General features: G+C 47.2%; 1 protein-coding gene across 3 annotated transcripts in view; it reads right to left on the bottom strand.

Annotated features, from left to right (window-relative positions):
* Nucleotides 1-324: 324 nt before the first annotated feature.
* The window catches only part of LOC138447751 (intercellular adhesion molecule 4-like), a 190425-nt gene continuing 175393 nt past the window's right edge, over nt 325-15356 (bottom strand). Inside the window, exons 4-5 of one of the 3 annotated variants that reach the window (XM_069604064.1) lie at nt 9684-9944; nt 325-3385 (exon numbers count right to left, since the gene is read on the bottom strand). In XM_069604064.1, coding sequence (XP_069460165.1) covers nt 3285-3385; nt 9684-9944 — 362 coding nt within the window. In that variant the 3' untranslated portion in view covers nt 325-3284. The other 2 variants (XM_069604065.1, XM_069604066.1) reach the window with 2 other exon arrangements.

The following is a 15356-nucleotide window of genomic DNA, read 5'->3' as shown; positions in this document are numbered from 1 at the left end:
GAATCTTGCATTTTGAGCTCCTTGAATGATTGGCAGGCCGTCCGACACCCATTCCGGGGCGCTAATTTAAAATAGTAATAAAGCATTCTCAAGAAGACGGCAACAGAGAGTCGTGCAAAGTGTACGTCTTAAAAACGAAGGACACTGCTGATATCATTGATGACATCTTAACTTCCCATCGAGAACATCTTCTCCGGCAACAAACAGCAGCATCGCCAAGAGTGAAGACGTTTGCAATTATGTACAACAACCAAAAACAAATCTGCACAGTTAACTTTCATGATATCAATTTCAAAATCGGAATTAAATAAACACAGGAAATAGTTTTTCAGTCTAAGATTGGGATGCCACTTTTCATGGCAGAACATTTTAATCATCAATATTTCTTTATAAACCTATAAATTCTATTTGTAGCGTGGGATCAGATCTTGCTTTCACATTTCCGTTTTTGCTTCCGAACCGCCATCTTCCATCACTTCCCTCCAGCGCCAGTGGACACTTCCGGGGATAGAGGGCAGTCGGTTGAGGCTTGGAGGACGGTCTATTCTGAAGACTCTGCTGATCCGTTTTCTTTCCGCTTGGCCAAAATGTACAAGGTCACTCGATATTATGTATGCAACCAATTGGACGTGCAAAAGTCTTTCAAGTTATTAGCCAAAGTACCAATGACGTTGGAGGTGTTCCTTTTTAAAACAGTACTGCCCGGATGGAACTGTTGTATTGTGCTTGGTGTGAATGCAGGTGCTAGGGAATGCCTGAGAGAATGTTTGGTTGTGAGTGTAGGAATGTCTGTGGTGAAGGTTCCAGAGTATGTGAGTTCGAGAGGCCCAGCCTTGGTGATGGGACCCAGTGGTTCATGCTTACCATCTTAAAAGGGACCTTGTGTAATATGGAATAAAGACTACTTATGGAACCTACCCAAGATGACCATGGATCCTTGATTATTGCATGAACTATTGGATGATAAAGGCCCTAAGGCAGGAGAACCTCACTGGGAAAAGATCCAGATACCAGACAGCTTTGCATGTACTAAAAATGCATGCATTGCAACAAGTGTTCTACATGAGGTTCACGGTGTGCATGTGTATACAATCTAGTAGGATTTGCGGAGGTCAAGACAAGATTAAATGTGGAGACATAATTAAATCTGTAAAGGAAACTTGAGGTTGATTGTGTAAATGTGCATTGACCCACAGAGGATACTAAGAGATGTGATTTCAGTAGACAATTAGATTTTGTACACATGTGATTAAAAAAAATGAAACTGACAACACTAAAATAAAAAATAGTTTTGCTATATATGTAATAAGATGTTTTGTTAAGTAGATCTGAGGTACACAAGAAAGGTCATATATTCTGTCTGACTCTGTAAGAAACCCCAACCTACCCAAGCTCTGCAAGTGTCCACCCAGCTGCCCAAGCTCTGCAAGTGACCACCCAGATGCCCACGCTCTGCAAGTGACCACCCAGATGCCCAAGCTTGGCAAGGGAACACCCAGATGCCCAAGCTCTGCAAGTGACCACCCAGATGCCCAAGCTCGGCAAGTGAACACCCAAATGCCCAAGCTCGGCGTGACCACCCAGATGTCCAAGCTCAGCAAGTGAACACCCAGATGCCCAAGCTCCGCAAGTGACCACCCAGATGCCCAAGCTGGGCATGAGACCACCCAGATGCCCAAGCTCTGCATGTGACCACCCAGTTGCCCAAGCTCTGCAAGTGACCACCCAGATGCCCATGCTCTGCATGTTACAACCCAAATGCTCAAGCTCTGCAAGTGACCACCCAGATGCCCAAGTTCGGCATGACACCACCCAGATGCCCAAGTTCGGCAAGTGACCACCCAGATGCCCTAGCTCTGCAAGTGACCACCCAGATGCCCAAGCTATGCAAGTGACCACCCAGATGCCCAAGCTCGGCAAGTGAACACCCAAATGCCCAAGCTCGGCGTGACCACCCAGATGTCCAAGCTCAGCAAGTGAACACCCAGATGCCCACGCTCTGCAAGTGACCACCCAGATGCCCAAGCTTGGCAAGGGAACACCCAGATGCCCAAGCTCTGCAAGTGACCACCCAGATGCCCAAGCTCGGCAAGTGAACACCCAAATGCCCAAGCTCGGCGTGACCACCCAGATGTCCAAGCTCAGCAAGTGAACACCCAGATGCCCAAGCTCCGCAAGTGACCACCCAGATGCCCAAGCTCGGCAAGTGAACACCCAAATGCCCAAGCTCGGCGTGACCACCCAGATGTCCAAGCTCAGCAAGTGAACACCCAGATGCCCAAGCTCCGCAAGTGACCACCCAGATGCCCAAGCTGGGCATGAGACCACCCAGATGCCCAAGCTCTGCATGTGACCACCCAGATGCCCAAGCCCTGCAAGTGACCACCCAGATGCCCATGCTCTGCATGTTACAACCCAAATGCTCAAGCTCTGCAAGTGACCACCCAGATGCCCAAGTTCGGCATGAGACCACCCAGATGCCCAAGTTCGGCAAGTGACCACCCAGATGCCCTAGCTCTGCAAGTGACCACCCAGATGCCCAAGCTATGCAAGTGACCACCCAGATGCCCAAGCTCGGCATGAGACCACCCAGATGCCCAAGCTCTGCATGTGACCACCCAGATACCCAAGCTCTGCATGTGACCACCCAGATACTCAAGCTCTGCATGTTACAACCCAAATGCTCAAGCTCTGCAAGTGACCAACCAGATGCCCAAGCTCGGCATGAGACCACCCAGATGCCCAAGTTCGGCAAGTGACCACCCAGATGCCCTAGCTCTGCAAGTGACCACCCAGATGCCCAAGCTATGCAAGTGACCACCCAGATGCCTAAGCTCTGCAAGTGACCACCCAGATGCCCAAGCTCAGCAATTGCTGGTCTTCTCTTCGCCTTCATCATGTGGACCCCAAGACATAGGGATAAAGCAATAGGATAATAGAAAAGGACTTCCAGGGCCCATCTAGAGGCATAACATGCAGAGCCCATACTCCAAGATTTTACGGAACATTGTAGCTTATTTTGGCAATATTTGAATATCTACTTGTGTAATTGAGTAAAGGTTTTGCACCTTGAATCCAACACAACATTTCTGAACTTTCAGAAGAGAAATTGCTCGATATCAAACCGCCAAACTTTGAAGTTTTGTTTCCTTTGGTGCACAACCCTAAAGAAAGCACTTAGGAGTTATGCGGCCGGGTGCCAGACCGAGGGCATTGCTTGGCATATTGGACTTGGGTTGGCACCTTCAGCGCATGTCACATCTTTGTTCTGTCTTTGCTAATATTTAGCGAAAGAATTTGCAATATATGAAAGTCCCCAGAGCAGTCAGACAAGCCAAGGCGATCACGACCGCAGCCCACGCCGGGAACCCAGGTGCTGGGTTATCTGCAAGGAAAGACATCACGATTAGAAGTACAAGTGAAAACATTAACTACGCAAGCACACGACAGCAGCCCACGCCGGGAACCCAGGTGCTGGGTTATCTGCAAGGAAAGACAGCACGATTAGAAGTACACGTGAAAACATTAACTACGCAAGCACACGACCGCAGCCCACGCCGGGAACCCAGGTGCTGGGTTATCTGCAAGGAAAGACAGCACGATTAGAAGTACACGTGAAAACATTAACTACGCAAGCACACGACCGCAGCCCACGCCGGGAACCCAGGTGCTGGGTTATCTGCAAGGAAAGACAGCACGATTAGAAGTACACGTGAAAACATTAACTACGCAAGCACACGACAGCAGCCCACGCCGGGAACCCAGGTGCTGGGTTATCTGCAAGGAAAGACAGCACGATTAGAAGTACACGTGAAAACATTAACTACGCAAGCACACGACAGAAGCCCACGCCGGGAACCCAGGTGCTGGGTTATCTGCAAGGAAAGACAGCACGATTAGAAGTACAAGTGAAAACATTAACTACGCAAGCACACGACAGCAGCCCACGCCGGGAACCTAGGTGCTGGGTTATCTGCAAGGAAAGACAGCACGATTAGAAGTACACGTGAAAACATTAACTACGCAAGCACACGACAGCAGCCCACGCCGGGAACCCAGGTGCTGGGTTATCTGCGAGGAAAGACAGCACGATTAGAAGTACAAGTGAAAACATTAACTACGCAAGCACACGACAGCAACCCACGCCGGGAACCCAGGTGCTGGGTTATCTGCAAGGAAAGACAGCACGATTAGAAGTACACGTGAAAACATTAACTACACAAGCACACGACAGCAGCCCACGCCGGGAACCCAGGTGCTGGGTTATCTGCAAGGAAAGACAGCACGATTAGAAGTACACGTGCAAACATGAACTACGCAAGCAGTTCATGAACACTCTGGTCTTGCCAATTGTTTTTTTTGGTGCTATTTCATATTACATGCCGGCTCACTATGGCTATGGAGGTAGTGAATACAATACAATTAAACTGATATATTAATTATTAATACCGTCCATTTTTAATGCCGCCACAGATTTAATGAACTCATGCCACATGGATAATGTGTAGAGAATGACATAGCACCTTGCCATTTGGACACTGTGTACAAATGACATATCGCCATGCCATGTGGATACTGTGCAGCAAATGACATAGCACCTTGCCATATGGATACTGTGCAGAGAATGACATATCACCATGCCATGTGCATACTGTGCAGAGAATGCCATAGCATCATGCCATGTGCATACTGTGCAGAGAATGACATAGCATCATGCCACGAGGATACTGTGCAGAGAATATCATATCACCATGCCATGCGGGTACTGTACAGAGAATGACATATCACCATGCCATGTGCATACTGTGCAGAGAATGACATAGCAGCATGCAATGTGCATCAAGTGCAAAGAATGACATAGCATCATGCCACGTGGATTCTGTGTAGAGAATGACATAGCATCATGCCACGTGGATTCTGTGCACAGAATGACATATCACCATGCCATGCGGATACTGTACAGAGAATGACATAGCACCATGCCATGTGGATACTGTGCAGAGAATGACATAGCAGCATGCCATGTGCATCCTGTGCAGAGAATGACATAGCATCATGCCACGTGGATTCTGTGTAGAGAATGACATAGCATCATGCCACGTGGATTCTGTGCACAGAATGACATATCACCATGCCATGTGGATACTGTACAGAGTATGACATATCACCATGCCATGTGCATACTGTGTAGAGAATGACATTCCATCATGCAACGTGGATTCGGTGTAGAGAATGACATATCACCATGCCATGTGGATACTGTGCAGAGAATGACATACCAACATGCCATGTGCATACTGTGTAGAGAATGACATTCCATCATGCAACGTGGATTCTGTGTAGAGAATGGCATACCATCATGCCACGTGGATACTGTGCAGAGAATGACATATCGCCATGCCACGAGGATACTGTGCAGAGAATGACATAGCAGCATGCCACGAGGATACTGTGCACAGAATGACATAGCACCATGCCATGTGGATACTGTGAGAATGGCATACCATCATGCCACGTGGATACTGTGCCGAGAATGACATAGCAGCATGCCATGTGGATACTATGCAGAGAATGACATATCGCCATGCCACGTGGATACTGTGCAGAGATTGACATAGCAGCATGCCACGTGGATACTGTGCAGAGAATGACATATCGCCATGCCACGTGGATACTGTGCAGAGAATGACATAGCAGCATGCCACGTATATACTGTGCAGAGAATGACATATCGCCATGCCACGTGGATACTGTGCAGAGAATGACATAGCAGCATGCCACGTATATACTGTGCAGAGAATGACATATCGCCATGCCACGAGGATACTGTGCAGAGAATGACATAGCAGCATGCCACGTGGATACTGTGCAGAGAATGACATATCGCCATGCCACGATGATACTGTGCAGAGAATGACATAGCAGCATGCCACGTGGATACTGTGCAGAGAATGACATATCGCCATGCCACGAGGATACTGTGCAGAGAATGACATAGCAGCATGCCAAGTGGATACTGTTCTAAGATCATGATCTGTGGCATTGCTCTGCATGCATTACTCTGGGCCGCAATACCCACAGCAGTCACACGCTTATGCGTTCAGCCCACAAGGCATGCGTTGTGACCATTTTCCTTGCGCACTATCCCAGACCAAAGTACCCACAAGGCATGAGCCTTTAGGCAGTTCCACATTCCCTCAAGAAGCAGCACCTCTGTGCACAGTATATTTAAGAGAAGACCTGCAGCAGAGACAGCGGGTCTCTCCAGAGCAGCAGCACCCCTCTGCTTCCGGGCCTCTAAGGCCAACTTCTCTTCCTCAAGGAAGAGTTCCTGATCAGTTAAATCTGCTCCAGGTTGGCTAAACTTGGATTTAAGGGAAAGCCTTGACCTGACCGAAGTTAGGGACCCGGCTGATCTGGTACCATGCAAAACAAAAGAGGTGATGGCTGGAAGGTTCAGAATTAATCTTAACCTCTGGCATTGCTCTGGGCAACCCTCCAGACCATCATTCTTCACCTGCCAAGCCATTGCAAAAGGGGAAAGACCATATGCAAATCAGGCGTTGTCCCACCCCAAAAGCCAAAAGCGGCAGTTGATCCCGAACTGTTTTGTCACATCCCTTCTACACGAGACCACAAGCATCCTCAGACATGTTTCAGCATACATGGCGCCATTAGTGAGGAGTAGCTTGGGTCTCTAGGCCCAGCAGGCACGGGACCCACGTCTGGGCATACCGTCCCACTCGGGTGACAATAGCAAAGCAAAAGAGGTGATGGCTGGAAGGTTTAGAATTACTCCTCGTTCGTCACCTGCTAAGCTATTACAAAAGGGGAAAGAGCTGAAACCGTGCACGGGCTATTACATATGCGCTGGACCCTGCTCATGGGACCAATCAGTACTGTGATCTATGATGAAATTGATCATATGAAGTCACTGAAGTCATATGTGATGTCTTGTATGATGTCATTGATGATGTTATATGAGAAGGGAGGAGAGGCGTTATGGCTCTTTGGCTAATCATACCTCATGCATTCCTGTGTTTCTAGACTTTGGACCATAAATATAAGGCTTTTTAAGGGACCTGGAAAGGTTTTTCTATTAACATGGGTTTGTACAGAATCTAAGTAGCAAAGTCCCTAAACTAAAGTTTATGCAATGGATTATGGACGTTTTGTAAGCATATGCCTTTGCTGTGCCCTATGCAGTTGCACAGGCCACACAGCCTATGTTTGGCCTTGATGTGTGCAGGCTGCCCATAGCCAACATCCATAGCTGTTTGCACTGAGCAAAATACATGGCCTGCAGCCAGAGCTTACGATGAATTCTAAACCTTCCAGCCATCTCCTCATTCGTTTTGCTATTGTCACTCCGAGTGGGACGGGTATGCCCAGACGTGGGTCCCGTGCCTGCTGGGCCTAGAGACCCACGCTACTCCTCACTGATGCACTGATGAGGCCCAACAAGGCCGAAACATGTCTGGGGATGCTTGTGGTCCCGTGCAGAAGGGATGTGACCTAGCGGTTCGGGCTGGACTGCCCCTTTTGGGCTGGGACCAAGCTTTTCCCCTTCTGTAATGGCTTGGCAGTTGAAGAACGATGGCCTAGAGTGTTGCCCAAAACAATGCCAGTGGTTAAGATTGATTCTAAACCTTCCAGCCATCACCTCTTTGTTTTGCTGCAGCCAGTTCAGTGCACAGTTTTGTCACGTGACGCAAATCCGAGAAAGGCCATGAGTTGTAATTTCCCTCGGCCTCTTTCAAACAGGCACAGGCGAAAAGTAGAGCTTCCGCATGCATTTCTGAGTTCATCGAAACATGAATAGCAAATATCAAACCAATGAGAGGTCAGAGGTCACGCTCCTCTGCCTCATCCATACCTGCACCTAGCTGTTCCTCCTCATTTTCCCACACCTACATTTTCACTGGAGGCCTAAGGGAGGTATGCCTACTGATCTCCAAATTACAGTCGACATTTCATCTGGGCAACAGAAACTGATTCCGAGTGTAAGCATATCTTCAGTTGGCGCTTACATTTTTCACGAGGCGAGGACAAAGTTTGGCTCGATTTAACACTCCTTCTCCCCTCCGCCTTGTGAAGGTTTAAAATTGCATGTAAGTTGGTGTTCCCTTGTATGGAATTTACACTTTGGACTTTTAACAGGAATTCAGTGCAAGGAAGAGATGCAAGGACACACATACTGCTTAGTATTCGAGTGGATGAAGGCACAGTGGGTTAAGATATTTTTATTAGAATGAACACTGGCAGGTCCTATACAGCACAAAGTTGCATGATACTGCTTGACGGAACTAGGTTAAAGAGATCCCAGGAGGTGTATTTGGGCAGGGTTGTGGGTAGGAATGACCATAGGGATTAGCATGACTATTGTAGTCAATGAATGGGTAAGTAATCAAACACCACATGCAAGTTACAGCTCATCTCCCTCCTATCTGTACTCTAATGCAATTGCTTAGAGGTGGCCCTTAAGCACCACCCAATAGCTACCAACTAACCGGCATCTTGAAGGTGTCCCAATATGGAGGACCCAGAAGGCATAAATCCCACAGTGGAATGCAGGGAGCTTTGCACATGAGAACCTTCTGGGACCATAGCCAGTACTCACCGCGTTGAGTAAAAACAGCAGATTACGTTGTCACCATTCTTTTTTTTACCTCGGACAGGTAGATGGCGGTTTGGGGTTAGGTATATACCATGGGTGGAGTGTGTGGTATTTGAGGGGAGGGGTATTTTGGGGTAACATAAAAAGTAAAAAAATTGATATGTATTCATGGTCAAAATAGTGAGTTGTTCTAACAAAGAACCCCATATTCCAGGGTACCCATAGAAACTGCTCCTCACCCTTTACCTACACACCTGAAATCTCTGGTCGAGTCAGATCTTGACAGTCTGGCAGCAAAGATTGCCAAAATGGAAGCAAGCCCCTCCGTGTGCAGATCACCTACCCCACTGCATATATCGAGCAGGCTACAATCTGAATGGCCTCTGCAGATGGCTGTGGTGAGCCGCACTGAGCATTAGATCAGGCAGGGTGTGAGCTGTTTCCTAAGGGAGGATATCGCTTGAACCTCCCATGGGGTTAGCAGAAGGCTGTTCTGCAACTTGTGAGACATCTCGCTATGATATGATATGATAGGTTATTTATAACGCTCTTAATAGCCAGAGGTTTCTAAGCGCGGACCCAGGGATTGAACCTGTGCTGCTCCATGTAATATTGTTTCCAAGGCGAGCACGTTGTCCCTGAGCTATTCTCCCGAGACTCACCCGTAGTTCTTGGGTGGACCTGATGTCCATGAGTAATGAACACCGGAAAATTTTTGGGTTCCCATTGGCGCATAGGACAATCATGTCTTCTGCGGGAACACCTAGGAATCCTTTGAAGGAAACTTACATTTCAAATAAGGCATGCTAGATAAATCTCTACTATAACACCCAACCCCTTCGAAATCCCAACCTAATCACCTTCTCTTTCAGAATTCACGATAGGACCGCCTCTATGGTCTATTCTGCTGACACACCGGGACCAACATGTCATAGCTTTGGCAGCTGATGTTTTTTGCCCTGCTATCACCTATATGGATGACCTGTACCCATGCAAACACTTTGTCACCAGGCACTCTGAGATGGCCCAAGAAGCATCATGATTTGGTGCTAAGGAAACAACTTACCTTTGAGCTTAATGTCAATGCTAGCCGTGCTGTTCCCATAGCGGTTCCACGCTCTGCATTGGTAGGTCCCGCTGTGTGCGACTCGGGCAGAGATGATGGTGACTCTTGCGCCCTGGTCCGTGGTCCACGAGCTTTCATTGCTTGGCAGGTGCCACGTGATCATTGGAGGTGGGTTGCCCTCCGCGTGGCACGTCACTGTGAAATTATCCCCTTCTTGGAACTCTGTCCGCTCGGCAGAAACGTTGATGACGATCGGGGGCCCTAGAAGATTAAAATGGAGGCAAGGTGGAGGTTCAATTAGAGACGGCAAAATGGTACGGTGGACCGCCATTGAGTCAAAAGACTGCCACCTCTCCCCCAACACTTCCCATTCAGGTATCAGACATGACCCACTCTTAACTTGATACACTCTTCAAAGGGCACTAATACATAAGAAATCTCTACCCATCGATCTACTCAATATTCCGATTCAATCTTAAAATTCGTAACAAAGGGAGGGAACAAGGGAAAAATACAAAACATTCTTACAGGCCGTGAGTAAGAGGGGAGAGGGGATAGAGAAGGGGGAAGGGAGAGGAGAACAGAGAATAAAACAGTGAAAAGATCAGAGAAGCAAAGGGGAAAAGACCAAAAGAATCCAGTGCCCCAACTGTACCCAACGATTATGTTGGGAAATACAAGAACTGTTTCCTTTTACAATTTGTTTCTTCATCCAATCCATTGGCATATTGTGTTACAACAAATTCAAATGTCATTACATTACAGTGAAACAGTATCATTTATCAGGGGCTAGTAGCAGCTGACCCGTCTCCTCAGCATGTAAATGTTGTTGCACGAAGCGTTAACTGCTCAGGCAACTGGTGGAACAGGCCGGTGGAGGTGCGTGACACAGTGAGTACACACATGAAGTGAGTGTGGTGGGATCAGGGACCAGCGACATGGCCGGAGGCGTGGCCTGGTGTCGCCTGAGGGTTGCATAACCCCCATCTATGTGTGTAACAGCACTGCAGTGGGGATCATTCTGCTCTAGGTGGCCGGCCAGGTTGATCATGGGTGTGGTTGGTTTTCCGGGATATGGCATGTAGGCAAAGGGAGTATACCTATGACAGCCCAGTCAAAGACACAGAGCTTTTCTCTTCCAGACAAACCCAGAGAGGATTACAGAGTTGCTGTGGAGAGCCCACTGGCCAGACCTCTATTGCAGGTAGGGTGTGAATCTGCACAGCTCCATGCAACGGTTTCTCCCCCTTGTCGTAGACCTCTGGGTCACTCTGTCTGTAGCTCAGAAGATATAGCTCACTTCCCACCCTCACTAATTCATCTGGGGCCAGGACTTGACGGACTAGTGCGAATGCCTCCCTACAGCGCCACTAGAGCTCAGACTCTCCAGTGGGTTTGCAGTGCGGCTGGTCCGTGAGCCATGGTAGAGCCTAACAGGGCTGTAGAGTATGCGTGACTAGCCCAAACCTCCAGAAGAACAGAAAGAAAACGTAACTGACAAATTTCACTAAAAACTTCAATGGATACTGTAGTCAGAGTTCTACTGAAAAATACGTGTCCGATAGTGGCCTAACGTGGCCTAACGTGGCCTAATGTGATTGAAAGGCGTAAAAGCTTTGAGTAAAGCTTTAAAGCCTTGCAATCACGCACGCCACGCACCGAAGCTGATAGTACAAGTAAGGATCTTTATCAGGGGAGTTGCTAGGTCTGGAAAAGACCCGGGGCTACGCTGATGTCGGAACTGTTGGGACTGGGGGCTAGCTAATCTTTTGGCTGTAGCTCCTGAGATTCTATCCGGGGCTAGAGCCAAAAGATCAGGGGCTATAGCCCCCTTAGCCCCCCCCTAGCAACGCCCCTGATCTTTATTACAGCAGGCCCACCTCTTCACGGCTCCACTAACCGTAACTCTTTCAAAGCCCGCATTCCAACTTCACGAGCCGCAAGTCTTGTGAAGCTGGAACACGGGCAACAATGAAAACACAGATCATTACATATCTTCCGCCTTAAAAATATTAAGTGCACACACTAAGTAAAATACATCACAGCTAAAAGAACTGGGTAGAGAAAAGTAAAGGAAAATAAAAAAAATTAATAACAGATAAAATCATTAAAACTGTAAATGTACAACAGCAAAATTATTCACTGAACAAAGTACTTCATCCAACTAGGTTTGCATGAAAGTCTCTTATTGTCATCACCTTGTTGCTTTCTTTGACACTCCTACTTCCAGGATAATCACTCTCCCTTTGCTCTCTTGTAGATTGTCCTTCACTCTCACCCAACACTTTCTCCAGCTCTCCACTAACATTATTTCCTGCTCTAGCTAACTTGCCCTGCGACAACACCTCTCCTCCATCCATTATGACAACACTACCACGTACTGCAGAAATCCTTTTGGGACCTATGAACTTACTTTCCAAACACCTTTGTGTAGACCTGGGATTCTTAACCATACCCAATTTCCAACCTTCCACTCCCTATTCTTGACACACTCCCTCCTGTAAAATGACTCTTTGCTCCTCAATTGGCTTTTTTCAATCATTCTCATTATGGCACCCCTATCCACTGCAACAGTCCCTGCCAAACCTAACCACCCAGGACACAGCTTGGTTCCAGGCTCCCTTCCTTTGAGTGAAACAAAAGGAGATATTTTGGTAGTGGAGTGAGGAGTCGTTAGATAACTCCACATCATGTGATTCATTACCTCCCTCCAAGGAAGACCATTACACATTACAAGCTGGTTCCCCTCTTTGCTATATCTGTTTACTCTCTCAACCAGACCATTCGCTCTTGGGTGATAAAGTGCTGTTCTCACATGCTTGATACCATAATCCCCCAAAACCTTTTTCATAAAATGAGAGACAAATTGTACACCGTTGTCTGAAACTAACTCAGCCGGACAACCTTCCCTGAGAAATACCTTTTCCAAAAAAAAAACTAATTCAACAGCCGTCACTTCTCTGACTGACTCCCATTCCACCCATTTAGAATGGAAGTCCACTAGCACAAAAATGTATTTAAACTCATCTCCTAACCCAGCTATCAGTCCCAAGATATCCACCGCTAGTTTCTGCCATAGTTGACTTGGTACCGAATTGGGTATCATAGGCACTTCCCTCACTACCTTGCTTTTATCACCCAATTGACAGGCATTACACTGTTTCACCAAATCTTCAGCCATTCTGTCTATCCTGGGCCACCAGTAGCTATGTCTCATCCTCCTCTTTGTGGCTCCCTCACCCATATGACCTTGATTGGCCAACTCTAACAAACTCCTTCTCACTCCTTCGGGAGGTACTATACAGCTCCCCCTCCTCAACCTGTCACCCTGTAGACTCAACTCGTCTCGTATTTCCCACCAAACTTCAATTTTCTTTTTCAAGTAGCTCTTTATCAGGCCACCCTTCAACTGTCCATTGCTTTATAAGTCTGAAGTCTTGATCTGCAAGTTCAGCTTGCTCCCATTCTTCTCTGCCCACACCCACTAACTCGAAACAACATACTCTTCACACTCTTGAACATGAACTGTTTGATCTTGATCCACTGGCAATCTTGATAGACAATCCGCTACCAGATTCTTTTTTCCTGGTAAATAACAAACTTCAAAATTGTATTACTGGAGCCCAAGACCCCATCTGCTTATTCTTGGGGATCCTGCAGCCCACCTGCTACTGTTAAATAATTGTACTACGGGTTTATGGTCTGACCGTACTGTAAACCTCCTTCCCCACAGATAATATTTGAGATGATTTACTGCCCAGAACATTGCCAACGCCTCACGCTCTATTACCAAGTTATTTTTATCAGCCCATCTGAGCGATCTAGAGGCGAATGCTATAACCCTTTCAGATTTATTACTGTCATACTGCAGCAATGTAGCTCCCAAACCTAAAGGGCTGGCATCAACTACTAACACTGTTCTGTCATTAGCATCACATTTTCCTATCGAAGGAGCCAGAACAATCCCTTGTTTGATCAGTCTAAAAGCTTCCTCGCATTGTGTGGACCACTGAAATGTAACCCCCTTTTTTTAATAAGGCCCTTAATAGTGTGGAGATACTTGCAAAGTCTCTCACAAACTTATGATAATACTCGCCCAACCCTAAGAAAAACCTAACTTGGTCTTTGTCTCTGGGACATGGGGCTTTCTCAATGGCCTCTACAAGACTTTATTTGGGTTTTCTGTCCTGTCTTGACACCAAACGGCATTCTGCAATATCTAAATGTGCCTTTGGTAGTGATAAAAGTGGTTAGATGTTGACAATCCTCTGAAAGTGGAATTTGATGGTAAGCTTGTGATAAGTCAATTACAGAAAATGTGTTCGCTTTACTCAACATGGCTGCCACACTTAAAACACTTTAAACTTCTAGGACTGCTGGGCTTCTTGTTGTTTCTGACTGCCGCCACCTCATTGACCTGCCTGTCTGTTTTCATGCTGGCCATGTATTTAGATGTCTCCTCCATGCCCCTTGCCACTTCCATCGCTTGCTCTAGAGGCAGATCTTCTGACAACAACTTTTCCTGCACCCTACTATTGTTGGTGCAGCGCACCAACTGGTAACGAATAAGTGAATCTGCTAACTGTCCAAAATCACACGAGTAGCTGAGAGTACGAAACGTAGCAATTAAAGTTTATACAGGCTCATGAAGTTCTTGACTCCTTGAAAAGAGCTTATGTCTCTTTAAAGTGATATTCTTCCTTGGTTCAAAGTGTAATTGTAATTTCCTGATTGCAACAGAGAATGGATCTTCCTCCCCTTGACCCATTTCGATGGGCTCTGCCAAACCATCAAAGACACTGCACCCTTTAGTCCCTAAATTGTGTAGCAACACAGCTTCCTTTCTAGCTGGAGCAAATATGTCTCCCCCAATGGCCACCAGGTAAGTATCAAACAGCTTCTTCCATCCGTCCCATCTGATTAGCGGTGTACCTGGTTCAGCCAGAAAAGGTGGAGGCGGGGCTATACTCGCAGCCGCCATATCAGTTTTTATAGTGCAGTTGGGGTTCCAACTTCTTATGTTTTTAAAGTAATGCGGTCACCCTGTGCACTTATATGCAGTAAGCCTTGACTGAGTAAGTAGTACAAGTGGATAAACCAACTGTGAGGTGATAATACCTTCAGTTTTCGCTACGTGGGACCTGAGAAGGCCTTATGACACTTTTTCTGCTGCAGGGTTGATACACTCTCTAAATACTGTGCTTGCCACTCTCATAAAGATGGAGTGGTACTTAGAAAGTCTCACTCGCTGTTGTTTGCCCCCAGACTCTGCAGAAATTGAATTGTTTAATAATTCCTGCTCCTTGCCACTAAGTTTACATCACTAGGGCTGCTTTGGGCGTGAGTCAACTGTTCTTCATTGTTTGCCGTGTCACTTTACATCAGGTAATACGGTAGCAGGTTGTGGCGCTGTCACTTCACCTCAGTTAATACGGTATCAGCCGTAGTGCTAGATACAAACTCTTGGGCGGGGCAATAAGTCCCTCGCTGGCCGCTGCGACACCCTGGGAGGGGGGAGGAGCGGCTTGTGCAGACAGTACAGCAGCTTTTTTGGACTGGGCGGGGGGCCCCTCGGCCGCTACAACGCCCTGGGAGAGGTGGAGCGGCTTGTGTAGAGACAGCCACACAGCTGTCTACGGACTGCCCGCCGTGTCAGCTTCATCCACGTCCGTG

Source organism: Ambystoma mexicanum, chromosome 3q (assembly GCF_040938575.1).
Source record: "Ambystoma mexicanum isolate Mex_15411 chromosome 3q, UKY_AmexF1_1, whole genome shotgun sequence".
Classification (NCBI taxonomy): domain Eukaryota; kingdom Metazoa; phylum Chordata; class Amphibia; order Caudata; family Ambystomatidae; genus Ambystoma; species Ambystoma mexicanum.
The sequence above is the reverse complement of the archived record's forward strand: the minus strand, read 5'-3'. Positions and strand labels throughout refer to the sequence as shown.